General features: G+C 39.6%; 9 protein-coding genes across 11 annotated transcripts; 6 read left to right on the forward strand and 3 right to left on the reverse strand.

Moving 5' to 3' along the window:
* The first annotated feature begins 530 nt into the window (after window positions 1–530).
* LOC18017185 (ankyrin-2) lies at window positions 531–5,014 on the forward strand. The gene is made up of 4 exons (XM_006399870.2): window positions 531–963; window positions 2,606–2,881; window positions 2,968–3,105; window positions 3,218–5,014. The coding sequence occupies exons 1-4, from the start codon at window positions 664–666 to the stop codon at window positions 4,754–4,756; spliced, it is 2,253 nt and encodes a 750-aa protein (XP_006399933.1). The 5' UTR covers window positions 531–663; the 3' UTR covers window positions 4,757–5,014.
* Window positions 5,015–5,048: 34 nt separating this feature from the next.
* LOC18017186 (phosducin-like protein 3) lies at window positions 5,049–6,696 on the reverse strand. Its single transcript, XM_006399871.2, has 4 exons — window positions 6,361–6,696; window positions 5,897–6,040; window positions 5,583–5,788; window positions 5,049–5,400 (listed from the first exon to the last, which is right to left on the reverse strand). Exons 1-4 carry the CDS (start codon window positions 6,606–6,608, stop codon window positions 5,228–5,230), a joined length of 771 nt encoding a protein of 256 aa, XP_006399934.1. The 5' UTR covers window positions 6,609–6,696; the 3' UTR covers window positions 5,049–5,227.
* Window positions 6,697–6,930: 234 nt separating this feature from the next.
* LOC18017187 (COP9 signalosome complex subunit 3) lies at window positions 6,931–9,932 on the forward strand. The gene is made up of 11 exons (XM_006399872.2): window positions 6,931–7,216; window positions 7,513–7,628; window positions 7,718–7,964; window positions 8,140–8,197; window positions 8,287–8,376; window positions 8,574–8,639; window positions 8,847–8,936; window positions 9,025–9,183; window positions 9,283–9,404; window positions 9,496–9,568; window positions 9,654–9,932. The coding sequence occupies exons 1-11, from the start codon at window positions 7,020–7,022 to the stop codon at window positions 9,723–9,725; spliced, it is 1,290 nt and encodes a 429-aa protein (XP_006399935.1). The 5' UTR covers window positions 6,931–7,019; the 3' UTR covers window positions 9,726–9,932.
* Window positions 9,933–10,269: 337 nt separating this feature from the next.
* Window positions 10,270–13,619, forward strand: LOC18017188 (ribulose-1,5 bisphosphate carboxylase/oxygenase large subunit N-methyltransferase, chloroplastic). Of its 3 annotated transcripts, none has more exons than XR_002899571.1 (13): window positions 10,270–10,758; window positions 10,874–10,949; window positions 11,101–11,306; window positions 11,381–11,467; window positions 11,562–11,654; window positions 11,867–12,021; window positions 12,112–12,196; window positions 12,285–12,371; window positions 12,453–12,572; window positions 12,734–12,835; window positions 12,917–13,088; window positions 13,170–13,245; window positions 13,474–13,619. XR_002899571.1 is itself a non-coding variant. In XM_006399874.2 (12 exons), the coding sequence occupies exons 1-11, from the start codon at window positions 10,387–10,389 to the stop codon at window positions 13,082–13,084; spliced, it is 1,551 nt and encodes a 516-aa protein (XP_006399937.1). In that variant the 5' UTR covers window positions 10,270–10,386; the 3' UTR covers window positions 13,085–13,088; window positions 13,170–13,618. The 3 variants fall into 3 exon arrangements, 1 of the variants encoding a protein (XP_006399937.1); XR_002899572.1 differs by having other exon boundaries at window positions 13,170–13,259; window positions 13,474–13,618; XM_006399874.2 differs by having other exon boundaries at window positions 13,170–13,618.
* Window positions 13,620–13,975: 356 nt separating this feature from the next.
* LOC18017189 (TLC domain-containing protein At5g14285) lies at window positions 13,976–15,044 on the forward strand. The gene has a single exon (XM_006399875.2). The coding sequence runs from the start codon at window positions 14,073–14,075 to the stop codon at window positions 14,832–14,834; it is 762 nt and encodes a 253-aa protein (XP_006399938.1). The 5' UTR covers window positions 13,976–14,072; the 3' UTR covers window positions 14,835–15,044.
* A 91-nt stretch (window positions 15,045–15,135) lies between these two features.
* Window positions 15,136–16,339, reverse strand: LOC18017190. The gene is made up of 3 exons (XM_006399876.2): window positions 16,303–16,339; window positions 16,074–16,199; window positions 15,136–15,678 (listed from the first exon to the last, which is right to left on the reverse strand). Exon 3 carries the CDS (start codon window positions 15,659–15,661, stop codon window positions 15,263–15,265), a length of 399 nt encoding a protein of 132 aa, XP_006399939.1. The 5' UTR covers window positions 15,662–15,678; window positions 16,074–16,199; window positions 16,303–16,339; the 3' UTR covers window positions 15,136–15,262.
* A 36-nt stretch (window positions 16,340–16,375) lies between these two features.
* Window positions 16,376–17,496, forward strand: LOC18017191 (prohibitin-3, mitochondrial). Its single transcript, XM_006399877.2, has 2 exons — window positions 16,376–16,751; window positions 16,966–17,496. The coding sequence occupies exons 1-2, from the start codon at window positions 16,452–16,454 to the stop codon at window positions 17,494–17,496; spliced, it is 831 nt and encodes a 276-aa protein (XP_006399940.1). The 5' UTR covers window positions 16,376–16,451.
* Window positions 17,497–18,598: 1,102 nt separating this feature from the next.
* On the forward strand, window positions 18,599–20,827 carry LOC18017192 (probable carboxylesterase 16). Its single transcript, XM_006399878.2, has 2 exons — window positions 18,599–19,733; window positions 20,137–20,827. Exons 1-2 carry the CDS (start codon window positions 18,937–18,939, stop codon window positions 20,675–20,677), a joined length of 1,338 nt encoding a protein of 445 aa, XP_006399941.1. The 5' UTR covers window positions 18,599–18,936; the 3' UTR covers window positions 20,678–20,827.
* Window positions 20,828–21,743: 916 nt separating this feature from the next.
* Window positions 21,744–22,985, reverse strand: LOC18017193 (30S ribosomal protein S13, chloroplastic). The gene is made up of 3 exons (XM_006399880.2): window positions 22,731–22,985; window positions 22,313–22,537; window positions 21,744–22,104 (listed from the first exon to the last, which is right to left on the reverse strand). The coding sequence occupies exons 1-3, from the start codon at window positions 22,845–22,847 to the stop codon at window positions 21,937–21,939; spliced, it is 510 nt and encodes a 169-aa protein (XP_006399943.1). The 5' UTR covers window positions 22,848–22,985; the 3' UTR covers window positions 21,744–21,936.
* Window positions 22,986–23,442: the final 457 nt, after the last annotated feature.

The following is a 23,442-nucleotide window of genomic DNA, read 5'->3' on the forward strand; positions in this document are numbered from 1 at the left end:
GTTTGTAACAGTTATTTTTTGTGTTTTAATGAGAGTATCTCTTAATAAGTTGTTTTTCTTGTATAAGTAGAAAATTTAGACAAGATTTACTGTTCATAAAAATGATATCTTAAGAAAGTAAATAAGTAAGAGTTAACCTATACAATAAAAGATACTAGTTTCATTTTTACTATACAATAAATTACTAGTCTTATTATTTTATGACGTTTTAGGGCATTCTAAAATGTTTTTAGATGTTCAATAATTTTTTTTTTATGTCAAAGATACAGTATTAATATTATAGTACGTGTAATAACACTGTCGTAATTATTATTTTCTGCCAAAGCTACGTTGTTGCCAAGACAGTGAACATAACGCACTATGTATTAGCCAGGGTTAAAAAATGGGACCCACGGATTCTCAGTAATTACTTATTTTTAACCATTCATCGTTAACCGTGGTTAATGCTGTAAACTTCCGTTTCAATAAATTGTCACTCTCTCTTCTTCCATCCCTGGCGCTCACTTCTTTTCAAGTTCCTCTCTTCTCTCTCTCTCTCGAGCCTCGCGTCTTGTAAAGAGACAAAAAACGATTCTATAAAGCGGCGACGTTTAGGGAGCTTTCGTAGCTTGGACATTCTGGTCAACGACTTAAGACGGCGCAAGGATCATAATAATTCCGACAATGACGGTTTTCTCCGGCAAACAAGTCGTTCCGATGGATTACGAGACCGAGGTATCACAGAGGCTCCTTGATGCTATCCTCGACGGCGATCTTAAAACGACATCGGATTGCGTCTCCGATCCGCTCGTCGACGTGAATTTCGTCGGCGCCGTTAGCTTAAAGACGAGGAGGAGCGAGGTCGTGCTCCGTGAGGAAGCTTCCAGCCAAATCCGAGTGGAGTACGAGGAGTTCAAAACTGATGTTACGGCGCTGTTACTCGCCGTTAATTTCGGAAACGTAGCTCTCGTGAAGAAACTCCTGGTAAATTTTTATTTTAATTTTTTTTTAATCCGATTTTTTGTCCTATGAGCGAGATCGTAGCAGTAAAATCGGCTAACAATTTTATTTTTTCTGTCCTCATAATTTTTTTGCTTCGGTTTAGCCGTTTCTCATTGTCTTTACTCTTTAGCTCAGATTTTGAAACCGATCAACAAATCTGCGTTGATCTTCACGCGGCTTTATCTGCCATTAATTCACAACAATTCGCCGTTACTTTCACGATAGATACACAACCTTAATTTTTTCATTTTTTTTGTTAATTTGAATAATCTTTGTTTAATCCCTGAGTTGAAACTATTGTTACTTACGTTCCAAACGCAATCAATGGAAAATCGGTTTCCTCGTGGTTTCTCTGTTTTTGCGCATTTTCTGCTAAGTGGTGATTCGTGTACCTTTTTGTCTCTTGAATTAAAGACCCAAAATCTATTATGTCTGCCTCAAGCTTACTTTACTTTTCCTTATTTTCGAAATTCAAATTTCGGACTCAGCTTTTTTTATTTTTCTAACCACAAATATCCATATTCGGATTATGATATTCCATTATTCCATTCTCTCTGCTTTTTTTTTTACCAACCAAACAAATTATTATTCCTGTAAGTTTTGGTAAAACTGCTTCCATGAAATTCTCATTCCGATTCCACGATAGCTAAATAGCATGAGCTAATTCATTTGCATATAGTATTTCTGATTGTCCATTTTTAACTAACTCTAACCATTTTTATTTTAATTTTTAAAATGTGGATCGGATTTCGTGCGAGTTTTTTGTTTTTATAAAAAATTCATAATCTGTTGACTAACTTCACTCTCAGTGGTGCGGGTGTTAGGAATCTTCCAAGATGCGAAAATAGTAAAAAAAAAAAGAATTAGAATTGCATCTTCAACCGAGTCAGATTTGCATATTAGACGGGCATCATTTTCTAAGCTTGAAGTCTCTCAACTTTTTCTTTTGCTGCATCGTTACAGATTTGCTTTTTATTAATTCTATTTGTATTATCTCCTCAGACTTCATGACCTTTGCTAGACCATATTCGCCATAATCCCCGGAGTTAACTAGGCTGAAAAGTGGGATTAAAATCTTGGATATGAATTGCTCTTCGTTATGGTTTTTATTTTTAAAAACACAAGAGTTCCAAAGCTCACTATTGGTTTGCAGTTATAATTGATTGAGTTGATTTGATTATCTGGTTGCCTGAAAGGAACTGAATAATATTTAGTACGACAAGAAGTGGTGATATTGCACCATGTAGCCTGTTTGTTAAACAGAACCTGAGGCCCCCTCCATATGGTCCTGTCACTTGTCATTGGCTGCATCTGCAGTACATGAATATTATATTTGCATACTTCCTCTCTTTCTGTTTGGATCATCATCAAATGTCTGTGATCAATCCAAGCCATGCTCCTCTGCGTCAGGGTTGTTCCCTCCTGCTCTTGTAGATCCATTTCAATTATATACTTTGCATTATTGTACAACTTACTATTATATACACAGTTTTTTTTTGTCTTCTTCTGGCTCTGGGTTTCACCCCACGTGGGGTCCTTAGTACTTAGCAATGTATTGATTAAAAAAAGAAATACTTGACAATCGTTACAGTCATCTGACCTTTCCTGCAATATCATATCATAGAACATTGGAGCTGATGTGAACCAGAAGCTCTTCAGGGGATATGCAACAACTGTAGCTGTAAGGGAAGGTCATTACGAGGTACTTGAGATTCTACTCAAAGCCGGTGCTTCTCAGCCCGCTTGTGAGGAGGCTCTAGTAGGGGCTAGCTGTCACGGACGCCCTAGGTTCGCTGAGCTTCTCATGGGAACTGATCTTATTCGGCCTCAGGTTGCTGTGCACGCTCTAGCCAGTGCTTGTTGCAGAGGTTTTGTGGACGTTGTAGGGACTTTGCTCAAAGTAAGTTCTTCATCTTGTGGTTTTAAAAAGTGACCCTTTAAGACTTGTTCAATAACGATCATTTTCATGTTCTTGCTTCATTACAGTGTGGAGTTGATGCTAATTCAACCGATAGGCTTCTGCTTCAATCTTCAAAACCTTCTCTATACACAAATGTAGACTGTACAGCTCTTGTCGCTGCCATTGTCAATAGGCAGGTCTCGGCTGTCCGCTTGCTACTTCAGGTATCTTTCTCATTTCCCAACACTAAAGCCTTTAACACAATTGAAAACTTGGTCCTTGCAAGGAGAGTAGGTATCTAAGACATCCAAGCTTTTCTTTGAATGATTTGCACAGGCTGGTGTCAAGACAGATATAATGGTGAGGCTAGGAGCATGGTCATGGGACACTAACACTGCGGAAGAGTTTCGGGTGGGAGCTGGAGTTGCTGAGCCCTACCCTTTGACCTGGTGTGCTGTAGAATTCTTTGAAACCAGTGGCGACATCTTGCGTTTGCTGCTAAAAGTCCAATCTCCAAACGCTCCTCACAATGGTAGGACTCTGCTCCACCATGCTGTCCTCTGCGGTAACCAGGCAGCCGTCAGAGTCCTCCTCAACTGTGGTGCCAATCCAGAAACTCCTATCAGAACTTCACGAGGCATTGAACTCCGGCCGATTCATATTGCTGCACGTTATGGATCAGTGGAGATTATACAACAACTGGTTGGCTTTGGCTGTGATATAAACTCAAAGACTGATGCTGGGGACACAGCTCTGCTGATCTCAACAAGACAGAAACATTCAGAGTGCGTAAAGGTTCTAGCCCTCGCTGGTGCTGATTTCGGCTTAGTGAACAAGTATGGCCACTCTGTTATTTCCATCGCTGAATCAAACAAGTGGTCACTCGGATTAGAACGAGTACTTCTTGAACTGATCCGGTTCGGTGTGGTTCCACATTCGAGCAAAGCTTCAGTTTTCTCGCCTTTGTTATACGTGGCTAAAGCAGGAGACGCCGAGGCGCTTAAATCTCTTGTAAAAGCTCAAGAAATCTTCCTAGACTATCAAGATGAAGAAGGCTTCTCGGCTGCAATGCTAGCAGCCATGAACGCGAACGTTGAAGCATTCAGAGTCTTAGTCTACGCAGGCGCAGACGTGAAGCTTTTCAACAAATCGGGGGACGCAGTGGTCTCTCTGTCAGAAAAGAATGGTAACCGCGATGTGATCGAGAAGGTGATGCTCGAGTTTGCTCTCGAGAAGGACAACAGGAACATGGCGGGTGGGTTCTACGCTCTACACTGTGCTGCAAGGCGTGGAGACGTCAAAGCAGTGAAGCTTTTAAGTGGGAAAGGATACGGTCTGGACGTCCCGGACGGAGACGGCTACACTCCTTTGATGCTTTCGGCCATAGAAGGCCATGGAAAGATGTGTGAGTTCCTAATTGCGCATGGCGCAAACTGCAATGCTAAGAACGGAAGAGGGAAAACGCTGCTGGATCTTGCGGTTGGTGACGCAGAGAAAGTGATCCGTAACGAGTTGTCTCGGAGGTTTGTGATAAAGGGAAGCTGTGTGATGAAACACACCAAGGGAGGGAAAGGGAAGAAGCATGGCAAGGGTTTGAGAATGTTGGAATCGAGTGGAGTACTATGTTGGGGAAAGTCACGGAAGAGAAACGTGGTGTGCAAGGAAGTAGAGATTGGGATGAGCCAGCGATTCAGGAAGAACCGGAAGGGGAAAGGCGATGCAGCGGAAGAGGAAGAAGGGATTTTCCGGGTAGTGACTACGGAGAACAAAGAAGTTCATTTTGTTTGTGAAGGTGGGTTAGTGGGTGCAGAGATGTGGGTGAGAGGGATAAGACTTGTGACCAGAGAGATTATTTGTGGGAGAACTCAGAATTAGAGTGTTGTTTTGTATATAAAGAAGTTTTGAGAAGGGAGCTTCAGTTTGAAAATAGTGTGCTTCTGTTGTGTTGGGGGTGTTTATAGTTGTTGGGTTTGCTTAAGAAGCTTGGTTCAAATTCTAGGTTTGATATCTGCTGTAAAATTGTGAAGTAGCTCGATGGAATCGAGATTTGAGGGTTGCATACTTGCATATGAATGAAAATAATTTTTTTGGCCACAACATAGACTATTTAAAAGTTTGGTCCTTACATGGATTTATAGTCTTAGATCCAGCAATGAAAGTCGACATGTGATAAGGACCTGGATATTAAAAACAGCATGAATTTCCAGTCTCTTTTAAAAAAACATGAGGATTTTTAAAAAGCATTACATCACAGATGAAGCCGACACTTTTGTTTTACCAGTTACAAACGCAAAGTTACGCAAACAAGCAATAACCAGCAGAGACAAGTAGAGAACCTTTGAAGTTCTAATCGCTATTGTAACCATCATCATCATTATCCTTATCTTCGTGGTCTTTCACCACTCGTTCTATGAACTGTCTTCGAACTCCAGCCATCACAGCTTCCCTTGAGGAGTCATCGTCTCCACTTTTGCCATCGTTAAGAACTGGCTCTGACTGACACAGAACTAAGGCTACACCTGTAAAAGCAGCAAGCATGTTTAGACATCATTCCCTCTATTCTGCTGAAAGCATGATAAGATGCAAATGTGGTCGCATCAGTTATCTTCAGATCAGACAGAGGTTAAAGACGAGACACGCCATCGTTATCAAATACAATTAGGCACAGTGAATACAAAAGGTAAAAAAGGCTAAAGCTTACTCTCTGGGGTACACCTACGACCAAAGCTCTTCATGCCTACATGTGTTCCTTTAACGGCACCATGGTGGTATACCAGCAAGGTAGGAAGATTGCAATCAGGGTAGTTCGGGATACAATCAGTGGAAATAATCTTGACAAACTTTGTTGCCGGGTATCTGCTAGCCAGTTCATCTAGACAGCCCAAAAGCAAGCCACACACTGCAAAACTATCAGATTAAACAAGAAATCAACAAAAGCACTTCAGTGTTTCAAGCATGAAATAAGATTTGGTTCTTCAAGAGCTATCATAATTCACGAATACTTCAAAAGCATACCCATCTTTGTAGAGGCATACAACAACCCAATCTTCAGCAGAAGCTTGCGTAACCTCCCGCACGAAATCAGAGCCCGAGATGGGAGTCACTGATCCATACCTCCTAACTTTAGCAGCTTCTCTCAGCTCTGTCAACCTCTTCTTCCTATCAAAGCATCAAAACATTCGAGAAGAAACAGCAGCCACGTCAAAATAAAGCACTACTCTTTTCTTCAGGCACTACGAAACGAAAGGCGTTTTCATATCCAAAACACAAACGAATCGATAAAAACCAGAGCTTGATAATTGCATTCCCGATCCAGAAGAAAAAGAGATAAAAAGAGCTAGCGAGGAGCTACATGACAACATAATAACAGATCCGAGAAAATTGAATTTACAATTAAGAATATCATCACAGAAAGGATCCAATAGGGTCACTTAAGCTGGTAAATACAAAAATCAGAATGTTCGATTCGTTCTGCAAACCTGTATTCTTCGAGGAAGCGATCATCGTCGAGATCTCTGTCGTCCTCAAGATCCTCAAGCTCCTCCTCCGTCTTTTCATTTAACCATGCCTGGTCCTTAGGAGCTGAAGACTCCTCTTGTGCCGGAGTATAAGCCGGCGGTTTGAATGCCGGAGCCTTCGCCGGGAGATTCCCCAACTTCCGCTGGATATCGTCCCATTGCGTCGATGTTCCTTCGACGTCCTTGTACACGAAATGATAATCTGCCATCGCCTTTACCACCTACGAAGCAAAGTTTGAATCTGAGAGGAGAAAAGGGAAAAGAAGCCGATTGCTCTCTCTGATCGCAATCTCGTCGATTGTGGAAGAAAAGGCTTTTTTCTCTAAAAGGGTTAGACCGGAAACTGGTTTAGTTAAACCGAATAATACCGAGACTATTGCTTATCTGATTATACCGATCCGATAATATCTGGTTTATAAGACGGTTATCACTCGGTTAGAGCGTTTCATCTTATGCCAAAAGCCTCTGGAAGATTCCGAGTGTCCGCACTTTTTCGGGGGCATGTATTTAATAGTTTATGGAGAAGATTCAGAGTTCGGAAATTACCAGTTGGGAAATTTTTTGAGAGGGAGAGAAAAAGGCGATCGATTAGGGTTTTTGTGTTCGTCTGAATTTGATATATGAGCAGAGTTATGAGCTCGGTCGAAGCTGTGATAACGTCAATCCAGGGTCTATCGGCGAGTCCCGGGGACTTATCTGCACTTCACGATACTTTGAAAGGAGCTGAGGAGTCGCTTCGAACCGATACGGAGGTTCAACTCTCTACTCTCGACCAGCTCGAACCCTCGAAGCATTCTCTCGGTTACCTGTATATCCTGTGAGTTTATTGTACTTTGATATGTTTGGATTTCTCATATCACTTTATAGATTGTGTTCTTGCTGCTGTTTGCGCATATCCTGAGTCTGGTTGATGAATCCGGATACTGAAATTACTAGTTTCTTTTCGTTTGGGATAATCCACGGTAGCTGTTTTTCTTTTGTGTGTTTATGGTTATGTACATTGAAACTTGAGGTGTGTGATGAACTTGATAGTGTTACAAGGATGATTATTTTTTATTCTTCTATTTATTTGATACCTGATGTTAAAATTTCGTCTGGTTTTGATTGTTCCAGTGACGCTGTTACGTGTGGTCCAGTGTCCAAGGATAGAGCTTCTGATGTGGTTGTGTTGATTGCACGGTTCATCAACTCTTGCGATGCTGGGCAGATTCGTTTAGCGAGCGAGAAATGTAATCGTTGTCACTTGAAAGGATCTTTTCTCGTCTCTCTGTGTTCTTATCTTTAGGGAGATAGTGATGTTATTATTTTGATCTTGCAGTTGTATCTCTTTGCAAGAGATTGAAAGACAAAGTTTTGGAGCTCAAAGATCCCATACGAGGGGTGGCGCCACTGCTGACAGCTGTTCATAAGCTTCAGGTCTCCACCAAACGTTTGACTGCATTGCATCCAGATATTCTTCAACTATGTCTGCTGGCTAAGTGCTATAAAGCTGGTTTCTCCATTCTTAGTGATGATATCTTGGAGGTTGACCAGCCAAGAGATTTTTTTCTCTATTGTTATTATGGGTAAGCCAGTTTCCCTGATTGCTATCAGTTTTTTGTTTTTGTTTTAGTCAATGTTTATATCAACGCATTAATCCATCCATTTGAGTTTTCTTAATATTATATTAGATTCTCATCCTTGATCCTTGTGCTAATATATCAAAATTATCTTCTTATATATATTCTGCACTTTTGACAGGGGAATGATATGCATTGGACGGAAGAGATTCCAGAAAGCATTGGAGCTTCTATTCAATGTAAGGCATTCTATTTACTTTTGTCACATGCTTTTTAGCCATCAATGACTTTTGCTTTAGTTTTAACTCGACCGAACTACTTGTTTCAGGTTGTCACTGCTCCTATGCATCTTGTCAACGCCATAGCTGTTGAGGCGTACAAAAAGTACATATTGGTGTCTCTCATTCACAATGGGCAGGTTAGGCTGTGTTCTTTATTTTTTGTTTTTTGTCTTGTTTTCTGTCATGGGAGCGATCATATTGCTCGAGCCTGATCCATTAGATGTTTTGAGTAATGTTGATTTCACTAGTTATATCCTGTGTCTGATTTGATCTTCAAGCATTGGTTTATCTTATGATGTTATTCTTATAATATTGTATTATTTTACTTGTGCAGTTTAGTAACAGTCTCCCCAAGTGCGCTTCTACAGCAGCTCAGAGAAACTTTAAGAACTGGTGCTTAGTAAGTTTGAACCGTATCCGCTGTACATATATCGATTTTTCTATGTTATGATCTTCATTTTTTTTTGCGCATATCAAACGTTTTTTTCTCCAAATTGTGGTTGCTAGTCCTGTTTTCTCAGTTCAATCCAATAAATTCAGCTGCCTTGTACCCCCATACTATCTATATCTATATAGGCTTTTGATATTATCATTCACTTTTTTTCAGCGTTACCTTGAAGTGGGTAATTGTTACAACGAAGGAAAGATCAGTGAACTAGAGGCATTGGTTGTTGCCAATAGCTCAGATTTTGAAAAGGTAAATCTTCCTTAAACACTCACTGTAGTTTCTGCTCTGATATGAATCTTCATTCACCCTACAACTTGCATGGAATGCTATTTGTCAGGACACGAACCTTGGATTAGTTAAGCAAGCGGTGTCATCCCTTTACAAGCGGAACATTCTGAGATTGACTCAGAAGTACTTGACCTTGTCGCTTCAAGATATAGCCAACATGGTCCAACTTGCTAGTGCTAAGGAGGCGGAAATGCATGTGCTTCAGATGGTACTGTATTCTTTGTGTCCCACCCTTGATTTTTGTAAGCTAGCTTTATAACTTATAACTGTTATATGGCAATATCATGTTCTCTTTCCAAACTTGCAGATCCAGGATGGTCAGATACATGCCCTTATCAACCAGAAAGATGGAATGGTCAGATTCTTGGAGGACCCTGAGCAATACAAAACCAGTGAGATGATAGAGATCATGGATTCTGTTATCCAAAGGTATGTCTAAAAACCAAATACTTTGCTGTGACGTTTAGCTATAGTAGAGTAGTAGCATCAAACGAGCTTCCTGCGTTTTTGTGATTTTTAGGACTATTGGGCTGTCGAAGAATATCTTAACCATGGATAAGAGCTTGTCATGTGATCCTTTATACTTGGGAAAGGTAACTTAATTTCATGTTGCATATACTGTTCTGTCCTCGGAACTTGAGTTTCTCAGACTAAACGGTTTGACAACTTTTTGGTCAGGTTGGAAGGGAAAGACAAAGGTATGACTTCGGAGACGATTTTGATACTGTCCCACAGAAGTTCTCCATGTAAACAGCAAAAGACCTGAAGGAACAAAACTTGGCTCTAAGACAACCGTACTTGTGAATCTGGACAACCTTTTCATTTGTTCATTTTTGTTGGTTATGAAGTTTCAGATTTTGTTTTTTTCACACAATGGCCAACATTTAGAGAAGATCATTTTGGATCCGCAAATCTTTATGAGAGAATTGCTTTTATAATATGCTAATTCAAATCAAATTTATCTCTTGATTGTTTTTTAGTTTTTGGTCAATTTTTGATTGAATTGCTCATGAAAGCAATTCTTCCAATCTTTATTACTTGAAAAATTGCGATTAGTCCGTTCCCTTATTGCTCTGTAAACTTTAAACTGCGTGTCGTTTTTGGTGAACCTGATATGCTGTTATCCCGTAGTGGTTTAGGGCGGGGCTATGGGCCTTCGTGGAATGGGAAACCTATAGAACGGTGTCGTTCCTTTCTGTCTCGCTAAACGCCACGTAGATTTTTATTTTTTAAATTAATTTTGTTTCGTCGCATCTTCTCCATTTCGTTTTCAACCTGATTTCCCTCTCTTATCCTCAATAAAAAAAAATATCTGAGAAAACGCGAAGCAAGAACAGAGCAAAATCCTCAGAAACGCCGCCGGAGAATCTTTACGCTTTGAAAGATTCAGTTTTGGGAATCGCTAATTCCGATGGAAGGGGTTATCACATGTTTACATACCAAATGCGTCTCTCTTCCAATTCGTTCTTTCCCACTTTCTAGGGTTTCTTCACTTTCTCGGTGGAGAGACACTAATTTAGTCTCTTCAGCGCGATCGGTTCATCATAGGACCTTGTGCGTTTCGTCTTCTGGCTCAGATACTTTAGTCGCGGGCGGTTCACCAAAGGAAGACGAGAGGCAGATCAAAGTATCGAGCAGGAAGGATGGAGATGACTCCGAGGATTTGAAGTTTTGGATGGATAAGAATGGTTTGCCACCTTGCAAGGTTTTTCTCAAGGAGAGACCGGCTCATGATCAGAAGCATAAACCCATACATTATGTTGCTGCTAGTGAGGATCTTCAGGTGTTTGACTTAGCATTTCAGCAGTTTTACTGTCGGTTTATACAGTTCTATCGGCTTTTCCAAACTTTTCCAAGTTTCAAATTCTGGGCTTTGAATCCTAATTCCCTTTTTTCAGAAAGGCGATGTGGCGTTTTCAGTTCCGAACTCTTTGGTGGTCACACTGGAAAGAGTGTTGGGAAACGAGACTATTGGTATGATATGAACCATCCTTTAATACGTTTCCCATTCCACGTAGCTACTTTACCATCATGCGCAATCGTATTTGGATTAGAATTTGTGATTTAACTTACGTAGTTTCGAAGCTGATCTGAAGCCATAAACCTCTCTTTTCTATTCATACAGCCGAACTGTTGACGACGAACAAATTGTCTGAACTGGCTTGCCTAGCTTTGTATCTGATGTATGAGAAGAAACAAGGGAAGAAATCAGTATGGTATCCATATATAAGAGAACTCGATCGTCAAAGAGGGCGAGGTCAGCTAGACGTGGAATCCCCGTTGCTGTGGTCAGAGGCTGAGTTAGAATACTTAACGGGCAGCCCGACGAAGGTATTGCATTAGTATATGCATGACTGTGATGAACTTGTGGGTTCTCTGTGTTGATCTTCTTTGACATGGTTCAGGCTGAAGTTCTCGAGAGGGCCGAGGGGATCAGAAGAGAATACAAGGAGCTTGACACTGTCTGGTTTATGGCTGGATCTTTGTTTCAGGTTTTTGACTACTATATTTGCTACCTAAGATTTCTTCCTATTTCGTTTTTTTTGTTGTTTTTGGGACTTAAATCACATGATTTGTGTTTTGCAGCAATACCCATATGACATACCAACTGAAGCTTTTACATTTGAGATTTTCAAACAGGCATTTGTTGCCATTCAGTCCTGTGTGGTGCATTTACAAGTAAATTTTCTCTTTTTGGACTTGTCCTTCACAATTCATATGTTCAGCCCATGTTTGAAAGTATACCAGAGTTAATTTTAATAATATGGTCTTACCTCTGTTTACAGCTAAATCAACAGTTTTTAGCTTGCAGCTCATAACCTAAATAACTAATCAGGCGTGGATTGTTGCTCCTGCTAATTTAGATTTGTTATGCTTCTTCCTGTACTCAGAATGTCAGTTTGGCTCGTCGGTTTGCTTTGGTTCCTCTTGGTCCTCCCTTGTTGGCCTACTGTTCCAACTGCAAGGCAATGCTTACCGCTGTTGATGGTGCTGTTGAACTCGTGGTAGATAGGCCATATAAGGCTGGGGATCCTATAGTTGCCTGGTGCGTCTGTGTGCCAAATTGCTTCTTTTCCGCTAGCTTTCTCTATCTGATTTATCTTTTCTACTTTTGTGTTTAATCCTTTATTTCAAGGTGTGGGCCACAACCTAATGCAAAATTGCTTCTGAACTATGGATTTGTTGATGAAGATAACCCTTACGATAGAATAACAGTTGAGGTAATTATGAAACTTTGGTGCCTTACTGTAAACTTCAGTGTAGCTTTGTCAAGGTTTACATGCTTTATGTGTCATATTTGCATTCCAGGCAGCGCTGAGCACCCAGGATCCTCAATATCAGGACAAGAGAATGGTTGCCCAAAGGAACGGAAAATTATCCCAACAAGTTTTTCAGGTATGATCGTGTGACTTTTCCATGTCAACAAGGCTACTTTGAGATATTTTGCCTGATATTTGTTTTCCGCATCCACCTCAGGTTCGTGTGGGAAAAGAAAGAGAAGCTGTTCAAGACATGCTTCCTTACCTGCGATTGGGTTACATGTCTGATCCCGATGAAATGCAATCAGTTATTTCGTCCCAAGGTCCAGTTTGTCCAGTAAGTAGAGGATGAGTGACCTGACAGACATTTTTTTCTAAGTAATCTTTTGATATTTCCTTGATTGTATCAAATGCTCAGTCCCAATATGTGAGGCCTCCAATGTTACTAGTATACATGAAGCTACTTGTAAAGGTTTAACTCTCAGTCTCCTTTTTCAGATGAGCCCTTGCATGGAAAGAGCAGTACTAGATCAGCTTGCTGATTACTTCATGAGACGCTTGTCTGGCTACCCTACTACCCTCAAAGAAGATGATGCATTGGTATGTTCTTCAGACTTTTGTAATCAAACACATTGTTTTTTGGTTTTCCTGCATGATATTAACAGAATTCCTGCTCAATAGCTGGAGGATCCTAGTTTGAATCCTAGGAAGCGAGTTGCCACACGGCTTGTCCGATTGGAGAAGAAAATGCTAGCTGCATGCCTTGTGGCAACCGTCGACTTGTTAAATGATTTGCCCGATACAACCATCTCTCCATGCCCAGCACCATATGCTCCGTCATTGAAATAAAAAGGCACTCATCTCTGTCCCCTCTCTCTCTCTCTCTCAGATAACAACTAGTATTTCCTGAACCTGTAAAACAATGTTGTTGCAGGTTGATGTTGTAGCTGCAATTTGTTGGACATGGCGAGAGTACTTTTTGGTCCTGTCCTTGATCATTACTATCTGAGGTTGGTTTTATGAGGTCGGTTATGTGTGTACACATCCAGTTTTTATCCTAGCCCATCCTGCTCGAAAACATGAATATGAGGTTACACAATTAGTTTCTGATCCTTATTCGCTTAAGAGGATGAAATACAACTTCTTTTAAGTGTAGTGGAAATAAATTTGTGCGTCTGTACCCGCGTTCAATGATGTTGTTTGCTGATTTCTTTTATTGCAATGCATTGCAATTTCAGGTTTGTTACTTGGAGCGTATCTCTTGCTTGACAGGCAAATGTATGATTGGTAGCGTTATTGAAATCCTGCTAATGTAATTACAGACATGAATGACGTTGTTAATGCTTTTTTTGTTGGTTATCAAATGTTTCTGTCTGTGTTTTTAGAAATTAGATTAAATTTTATCTTTTCCTAAAGAGAAGAAGAAGGAAAAAATATTATGGCATGTCATCGTCAGAAAGGAAGGAGTTGATTCGTATGCTATGACAAGAGCTGGACCAGATACGGCTCTTCCAGAAAAATTTCGAGATTTCACCTTAACTTTTACTATTAGTTCTGTGTGACGTCGTCGTGAACCTAACTAAAGAATTAAAACAATTTTGTGTTTGTCAACTGAATTAAAATTGGTTCTTTTGAGAGAGCTTACAAAAAAAAAAAAAAAAATGCGAATGCTATTTTTTTTTCTGGTTTAAAATATTATTATTAAATGTCTAAAAGTATTATTGGGATCTATTGATTTTGGCTAACCCGCGACATTCCTAATCGGATTTATTTCATCCGTGTAGATTCTTCTTTTCTTCGTTCTTTAGATTCAGCTAGGTTTGGGATTCCGATCTCAATGTCGATCGAAGTCGGAGAAATCTCCGTTCCAGACCTCCCTATCTTCTTCTCCATGTTCTTAATCATCTATTTGATAGCTTACTCCATCGTCTTCCGCAATTGGAAACCTCAAATCCGTCCCGAAGCCTCAAGCTGTCTGATTTCAATCTTCCACGGAACTCCGGCGGTTTTCCTCGCCTCGGGCGCCGTCTTCTCATCCCCGTCGCGATCCTTCTCCTCCGCCAACACCGCCTCTCAGAACACCGTCCTCGATTTCAGCGTCGCCTACTTCCTCACCGATCTCCTCCACTACATCGTCTTCTACCCTAGCGACGTCCTCTTCATCGGCCATCACCTAGCCACTCTGTTCGTCTTCGTCACCTGCCGATTCCTCGTCTTCCACGGCGCCTGCGCCATCTTAGGCCTCCTGATCCTCGCCGAAGTCACCAGCGCGTGCCAGAACGCGTGGACGCTCGCCGGCGCAAGGAAGAACGATCCGGAGTCTCGGTTAGCCGTAAAAGTGTACGATCTCTTGTCTCCTCCTTTCTACGCCTTCTACAGTATCGTTAGGGGAGTTTTGGGACCTTTGTTTTTCGGGAAGATGGTTGCTTCTTACGCCCGAGGCGAAGCCAACGGCGTGATTCCTAACTGGTTGTGGATTTCTTGGGCCATTGTTGTTGGAACTGCCATTACTGTTAGTATACTCTGGATTTGGAACCTCTGGATAGAATTGTTTAGAGAAAGGAAGGCTAAACTAGGACAAGCCAAGAAAGTTAGATAGTTTTCCTCAACACCATTGTTTGCTCTTCCTTTCTTGTACTATATGACCACCAACTTACTTACCATTATTATATCACCTTCTTAGAGTCTTCTAAAGCTATATGTACGTTTTGGAATGATTATAGAATTGCTTCTGGATTAGAAGTATGTGCAAATGCACTTTTAATACAAGTTTGTTTCGTCTCTCTCTGTTATTCAGAGGTTATTGCTACCCATTGTCTAAGTATGTGTCATTCTTTTGGAGTGATATCTTGGCTTATTATAACTCTCTCTGCTTATGAAGTAATGTTTTGTTTGTGCAATGAAAACGAAACTGTTTTTATGCAATACATCCAACAAATAGAGAAAAAAGGTTACGAGAATCTCAGTTCCTACAAGGAAAAGGAAGAGTTTGCTCGAGCAAGGGTTCCTATAAGTCGTTATTGAATCTCAGTTCTTGGCCTTGATAGAATTGTTCTCCTTGATTCTAGCTCGGGTGTCCAGCTTCACACAACGTTTAAGATCTTCAAAAGGCAGAGTCTCAATGTTCTTCCTTCTAAGTTCACTAAGCGCTGGTCGCTTATCAAGCAGATGCCAAAGACAATCTGGGTAATCTGAATCAAGCAAGATCTTAGGGTCTGAATCATCTTTCAGAACATTAGCACCAACGACCACACTGGATTTGATCTCTTTGCTGAGAGTCGATGCTTTTGGTGCGTCATTGGCTCCACCTCCCTTTCCACCTCTCTTCACTTTACTAGCTGCAGCAGCATATGTTCTCCGGCACACTACTCGCACTCCATCTTTTGATCCATAAATGGAATCCCCAAACAGTCGAATAAGGTTCATATCAAACAACCTTATACCTGCAAAATTTCCAAAAGAAAATTAGATAGTAACAAACGAACCTATACAATCCTATAAGTATAACCACTCTCTATAATCAGCTAATGTGTTTCTCTTTCGGGTAAAACCTAATCAAATCGGATGATTACCATATATACTCCCACAAAAACAGTTTAACCGGTTCTTATACCCAAACGACAGACGCTTAAACCAGAAATCGCACAAAGTAATTACACAGAAAATAAATCTTAAAGCAACCTAATCCTGTTAAACAAAAAATAATCGAAGCAGTTGTAACAATTTTAACTCTCATCGGAGAGTCCATTTCATAAGAAAGCATCGAGAGTCGAGAAGATAGATCGAAAACCACCAACAATGAGTACATAATCCAGATTCCAATTTTTCGTAGTATTACCTGCTTAACTGCTTTCGGTATTACTTCTCCTAATTACTTCTTCTCTCTTCCTCACTAGAAAGATTTTGGGAGAGTTTTTATCGCGCAGGACTGAGATGGCGCGAGTGCATCGCGGGAACTGAAAACCTTAGAAAAAAAAACATTTGGTTTAACGGGCTAAAAAATATGGCCACAAAGCCCACCAATATGGACCACAACATTGAATTGACCCGACCCGGTAAATGAGAACCTGAACAAGCTTATTAATCCGTTCCTTCTCCCTCACGCAAAAAAACGTCCTTGTAAAATCTCATCTCCTGCGTTCTCTAACTACGTCTTCCTACCTGAAAACAAAAAACCATAAAACTACAGAAAACCTAAAACATAGTTAGGAGAAATATGAATCCGACCATCCCTTGGAAGGAGATCGCAAAGGCGGCTCTGGGTCTAGGTGCCACATTGACTGCCTTGAACTCGTTGATATACACAGTTGATGGCGGCGAGAGAGCTGTTCTGTTCGATCGATTCAAAGGGGTTCTCGAAGAAACAATCGGAGAAGGGACACATTTCAAGGTTCCATGGTTGCAAAAGCCGTATATCTTCGACATTCGAACCAAACCTTACGAATTCAACTCCGACTCTGGAACTAAAGATCTTCAAATGGTCAATCTCACACTCCGTGTTATGTGTCGCCCTGAGGTAATTGCATTAATATGGTTAGAAAGTTGAAGATGGATCTAACTTAATATATATATATATATATATATATATATATAAATAGAAATTTGACATGAACTAAATTATCACTTGTTCTCATTTGATTTTTTTTTTAAAAAAAAAATTGGAAAGTACTAATCATGTCTAAAAAGATATCAGTTCAAGACAGTTTTCTTATGTGGATTTATTGAGTTAGGTTTCGCGTCTTCCGTACATATTCAACCACTTGGGTCTCGAGTACCGTGAAAAGGTTTTACCAGCGATCGGGAACGAGGTGTTGAAAGCAGTGGTGGCTCAGTTCAACGCGGACCAGCTTCTAACAGATCGTCCACAGGTCTCGGCTCTTGTGCGTGAGACGCTAATCAAGCGAGCTAAGGCTTTCAACATTGTACTCGATGACGTGGCGATCACGGAACTCAAATACGGTCCAGAGTTCTCACGTGCGGTGGAGCGGAAGCAGGTGGCTCAGCAAGAAGCTGAACGGTCCAAGTTTATAGTGGCAAAGGCTGATCAGGAGCGACGAGCAGCTGTGATCAGAGCCCAAGGAGAGAGCGAGTCGGCTCGGGTTATAACTAAAGCGACTGCAGATGCTGGGATGGGTTTGATCGAGCTCAGAAGGATCGAGGCGGCTAGGGAAGTCGCGGCTACGCTTTCTAAATCTCCCAACGTTGCCTATTTGCCTGGTGGTGGGAATCTATTGTTTGGAATGAATGGGCCGAGTCGTTGACTTGCTTTGGTTGACTTTTCAAGCAATAATCTTAGGTTTCGATTTGTTCTTAAGATTTTCATTGTTTTTCTTGTTGAGTAATCAAAATTAAACTTAAGATAATGATAATCGGTTTCACACACATCTACCTGTTAATTCGACATTTAGATTCAGGCATTTATTAAGTACATCGAACTTGTCTGAAAATCCTCTAGACAAGTAGTTCAAGTTCAATGGATGTATAATCGAACCTGGGTCAGTGGCACATACGTCCTGATTAGGTTAACTTGCAAAAGAATCTGTTTCTCCAGTCATAGCAAAAAAGAATCTATTGTACAGCAACATGCCATATAGAGACTAGACAGATTAATTATGTCGTTAAATATCTAAACTATTCCCATTAAATTATATTTGCCTATCGATTGTCCCATGGGCCTTATTGACCGAGTCTAATATATTGCAAATTAGTAGTATTTTTTTTTCAACGGCCATTAGTGTCAATTTTTAATATTCTAAGTTAGACGAATGTCTTATATATGATGTGTCTCGAGAGTCTGATTTTAATATAGAATCAAGTTTACCAACACAGACCAAATTGAATTTTCAAGTTTTTTTCTTCTTCTTCCTTTCTCGTTTATGGCAACTTCTACATATTGTCATTTGAACATTGAATAAGATTATTAAACATTTCCAAAGGTAGGATGGTCAAACAACCATAGGATGACTAATTCAAGGTAGCATTATCTGTTACATTACCAAATTTAAGCTAGTTTTTGGTTACAAAAAGAAATAAAAATCAACTTTAAAGTTTGAATGAATGTTTCTGTTTAATAACCAAGATGGTATAGAAATTATGGACTTTTTGATAAGATAAATCATTATTTGTGCTGTCTTTATGCCATATAAGTATATGATTGAAACACAATGAAGTGTCAATCTCTATGATTACTAGTTTTGGAATCTCAATTGATAATCCTAAAATAATAATCTGCGAAGAGAAAAAAAAAACATAAACATAAACAAATACCGTATTTGAAATACGCAAAGAAGAATCTTTTAGCATTTGTACGCCTCTAGAACGTACAAAATCTCAAAAGCGAGACAGGAGTTTCGATTTACGGTAAACGCGTTTCAGAGAATAACTTTCTCCTCTCTTCGCAATAGCCCCAATGACACTTTGTCCACAATCGTGTCTCTCTCTTCGTCGTCGTCATCATTTTATTATTCTCTGTAATTTAGTCGAAAATTATAGAAACCGAAAGTGGGCTTGATCAATTCTGACTCTTTGCACCCGATTCTTCATTCAATTTCGATTCCAGTCTCCCCAATTGTTCTGGAAAGCTTCAGACTCGGTCAATTTCAAGTTGGGAAGCCCCAAATGTGATATCTCTCACACCTTGGATCAACGCTTTTGGAATTTTAGGGTTAATAATTTGGGAAATCGCGGTAAAGTTCTGGGAAATGCCAAGCGTAGCTGTGAAACTCTATAGCGTCTTTTTCAAGTTACTATTGAAACATCGGCTCCAGAATCTAATTTCGATTTCAGCTGATGGGTTATCTGATTCGTTCGGCGTCTCGACCCGATCTGATGAATCCGTCGCCGCCGCGAATCCTTCCTTCACCGACGGGGTTGCAACCAAAGATATTCACATTGATCCAATGACGTCACTCACGGTAAGGATCTTCCTCCCCGAATCTGCTCTTTCTCCATCCGAACCCGATTCGCTGAAGCTACACCACAGAGATAATTATCAACACCAACCCAGATCCGATCGGAGACACAGCCACGGCTCTCTTAATCAGAACTCTCCGCCGAACGAATCTCGAAGGAACAGCTACGGATGCAACATCGAGAATCTAGAACCATACGGTGGATATGCGCCGTCTCCGAAGAGGAATTCCCGGAAACTTCCAGTGATGTTGCAGTTCCATGGAGGAGGTTGGGTCAGCGGAAGTTCCGATTCGGCGGCTAATGACTTCTTTTGCCGGCGAATCGCTAAAGTTTGCGACGTAATTGTATTGGCCGTAGGTTATAGGCTTGCGCCTGATAATCGGTACCCTGCGGCGTTCGAGGACGGAGTCAAGGTGCTGCATTGGCTCGGGAAACAGGCTAATCTAGCTGATTGTTGCAAGTGTGTGGGTAATCGACGCGTCAATGGCGTTGAGTTGAAGAAACTTAGCGTTCAAGGACAGATAGTGGATGCTTTTGGAGCTTCCATGGTTGAGCCTTGGCTGGCAGCTCACGCCGATCCTTCCAGGTTTGAATTTGTAACCTTGCCTGGTTGTTGCTTAAGACAGACAAAGTATGAAAGTTAAAGAATGATGAGCTAGAGACAGCAAAGCGTTAGATGTAAACGACCATAGAGTGGATTTTGATGTGATCAAGAGCCCTTTATGTTTACTGAAGTTAGAACACGCTCTGATTTAGTTTGTTTCAGCATTCTTGATGTTAGCTTGCAGAGAATGCTTTTTGGAATGTAGACCCGTTTCGGCAGATTACATGTTTAGGATAGTTTCAGGTTGATCTATTGAAGAACTGAGAACAAAGTCAGGGTTCTATTTAGAACTAGTTAAATTCACTTAGATAGCTTCTCTTCCGTTGGTTGCAGTCTCACATCAAATTCAATTTCTCAAATTGTTGCACATCATGACTTTAAACAGATGTGTTCTTCTCGGGGTGAGCTGTGGTGGGAACATAGCAGACTACGTAGCTCGGAAAGCAGTGGAAGCTGGGAAACTTCTAGAGCCGGTTAAAGTTGTTGCACAGGTTCTTATGTACCCATTTTTCATCGGAAACAACCCAACACAGTCCGAGATAAAACTAGCAAACTCTTACTTCTACGATAAGCCCGTCTCTGTTCTCGCCTGGAAACTCTTCTTACCAGAGAAAGAGTTCAACTTTGACCACCCGGCAGCAAACCCACTTGCCCATAACCGCACTGGACCACCTCTGAAGCTAATGCCTCCAACGCTTACAGTAGTGGCTGAGCATGACTGGATGAGAGATCGGGCCATTGCTTATGCAGAGGAGCTTCGGAAGGTAAACGTAGATTCTCCAGTTTTAGAATACAAAGACGCAGTTCATGAGTTTGCAACGCTTGATATGCTTCTCAAGACTCCTCAGGCACAGGCCTGCGCCGAAGATATTGCCATTTGGGTCAAGAAATACATTTCGATCCGCGGCCACGAGTTCTCTTACTGAAATTATACCCTGTTATTATTCATACTAGGGTTGAGTCAATGAGTTCGCACGGATTTTGATTTGTGTTTGTATTTTATATATTTTATATGCATTTCTAAATAACAATTCGTTTGATATTTTTTTTAGTATAATAATTAATTTTTTATATTTGTTTTGTGTTAACAATGCATCTGTTCTATTAGTTATCCTTATTTGTGTATTTTTATATTTTTTTATATTTTTTTCTCTTTTTTCATTTTCATATTTTCATATAGTTTGTTATCTTTATCTTTTGTTTTCATTTATTACCTTTAACGATTTTATTTTCATATTCTCAAAAATTTCTCTAGTTCTTTTTCCTCTTTTTTTTTCAAATTCTTTTTCATAGATTTCGTCTTATTTTTTTGTTTGTTTTTTTTTATCTTTTTTTTTGATATTGTTTGTCTTCATCTTTTTTTTTTATATTTTAATTTATCCTATTTCTTCTATTTTTTATTTTTTTAATTGTCTTTTGACTTTTTTTTAATTATTACTGTTTTTTAATTTTGTTTTTCAATTTAACACTATATCATTTTAATAAAATATAGATATTATAAATTTAGTTAGTATTACAAAATTATTTAATTATTGATATTTAATTGTCATTTATTTCTTTTTTTTAACGTTAAAATTCTTTTTATTATATGTAATTATATTTAATATACTAATAATAAATATAAATATATATGTATTAAATGCATATTTATTTAAGGGTTTGTTGATTTGGACAATTTAGATAGAAAACTCTTCTATTATATAATAAATTTTTCATTTTTGTATGATAGCAAGATTTTGTGAGTAGGATTAGAGACAATTCAAAATTTGAGTTTTTTTTCTCAAAAGTTATCAATTGTTTTATTTTTATTTTTGGTTTTTTGAAGCATGATGATGTATTCATGTGTACATATTCTGAATAAACCATATTGGTTCGATCAAATTCTCAGGTTTGTTCTTGGTTTGAAATCAACATGTTGTGGAGCACCTCTTTGTTAAATGTTTTATATAATCATCTCCACCCCTAAGTCCAATGAGACGATTCTTGAATGCTAAAACCTTCAACTTTTTCTGTAGCTTTATAATGAGTGATGAAGATATGGAATAACAATAGCCAGAAAAACGAAGATAATCTGGAGAGGGCTCAATTCGAACCAAGTTTCAAGGATTACAAATCACAATTTAAACAGAGAAACTAGACAAACTAAAAAGAGTATTACAAAACAAGAAGGAAATCAAGATCATGTTTACTTGGAAACTTTCTTCTTCCCTGCAATAGCGACTTTCTTGCCTTTAAGAGTCCTGCAGTTGTTCTTGGTTCTCTGTCCACGACATGGCAGCCCTTGAATGTGCCTTACCCCACGGTAACATTGGATCTCTTTCAATCTCTTGATCGCAAGAGCATTGAATCTCCTCTGCACACACACCCACAACAACACAAATCACAAATTCATTCGCTAAGGCCAAAGAACACAAACCAAAACCATCATGAAACCACAAACTAAAGCAATTCAGCAGCAAAATTTTTTGTTGCTATCTCATATCACTAGTTGAGACTGGAGAAAAACATAGACTGCTATATGCACATTGCTTTTGTGCTAGATGTAGGAGAAAAGTGTATACCAGATCACCCTCGATCATATACTTGGAGACTTCATCACGAAGAATGATGAGTTCTTCCTCGGCCATGTCTTTGGTGATTTTGTTCTCCATCTGGAGATCAACGAGAATCTGGCGAGCCCTTGTTCGGCCAATCCCATGAATGTACTGAAGAGAGTACTCAATTCTCTTATTGCTCGGAATCTCCACACCTCCAACACGAGCACTTCGGATGCTTAGACTTTGCTTCTGCATTTCAATACAAAAACCAAAAACACCCTAAAACCAGAGACAAGTACCTATATTGATTCGGTCTTAGTAGGGTTTAAACTGTGAGTCACACACTTATACACAAGATTTCTTCAGCCCCTAATAGAAAACTAGCACAAATGACACCAAGACAAATTCAATTACAACAATCATACGCAAGAGAGAACATTACCTTGGGAGCGTTTGAAGCTGGCAGAGCAAGAGTGTTGCGAGAGAGAGAATTGGATTTTGTCCAATTGCAAATGAGTGATAGCGAGTGCGCTACAGGCATCGCAACCATCTGCGCCATTTTTCTTCAATCCTCTTCCTACGGATTTTGAAATTTAAGAGATTCTGGAAAACTAAATTCAGAGGCGACGATGAAGATGAGACGAAAGGATAAGGCAAACGTCGAACCAAAACGCGCCTCTGTTGGGCTCCGTTTATTCAAGAAAATAAATACTTGTTGGGCTTTATTCTTTGTTGAGGCAGGCTCATTATTAATTTACACCATTTATTTATTTTAGTTCGTTTTTCATTAATTATTTCTTATTCTGTAAAATATTCGAAAAGAATGTCCATTTAATTTTCAAAGATTTGCAGTTGCCAAATTTATTCTCTAAATATTATGGTTGCAGATTACATATTCAAGTATGAAATGACTGCATAAAATTGGGTTAAAACAATTAAAATGTTATGCCTCTTTAACTATAATTCTAAAGGTTTTGGATTTTTTTTTGTAATTGAGTTTATAATACCAACTTTGCGCAGTTAATTCATATTTGAAGATTCTTAACGTCAAATTAAAATGCATAAACGAGTGACCTTTTTTTGTTGACGTAAACGAGTGACTAGTGTCCTAGATGATATATTTTTTTTTGTTTAAAAAAAGCCATTGAGGGAAC

This window comes from Eutrema salsugineum, unplaced genomic scaffold (genome assembly GCF_000478725.1).
Source record: "Eutrema salsugineum unplaced genomic scaffold, Eutsalg1_0 scaffold_2, whole genome shotgun sequence".
Classification (NCBI taxonomy): Eukaryota; Viridiplantae; Streptophyta; class Magnoliopsida; order Brassicales; family Brassicaceae; genus Eutrema; species Eutrema salsugineum.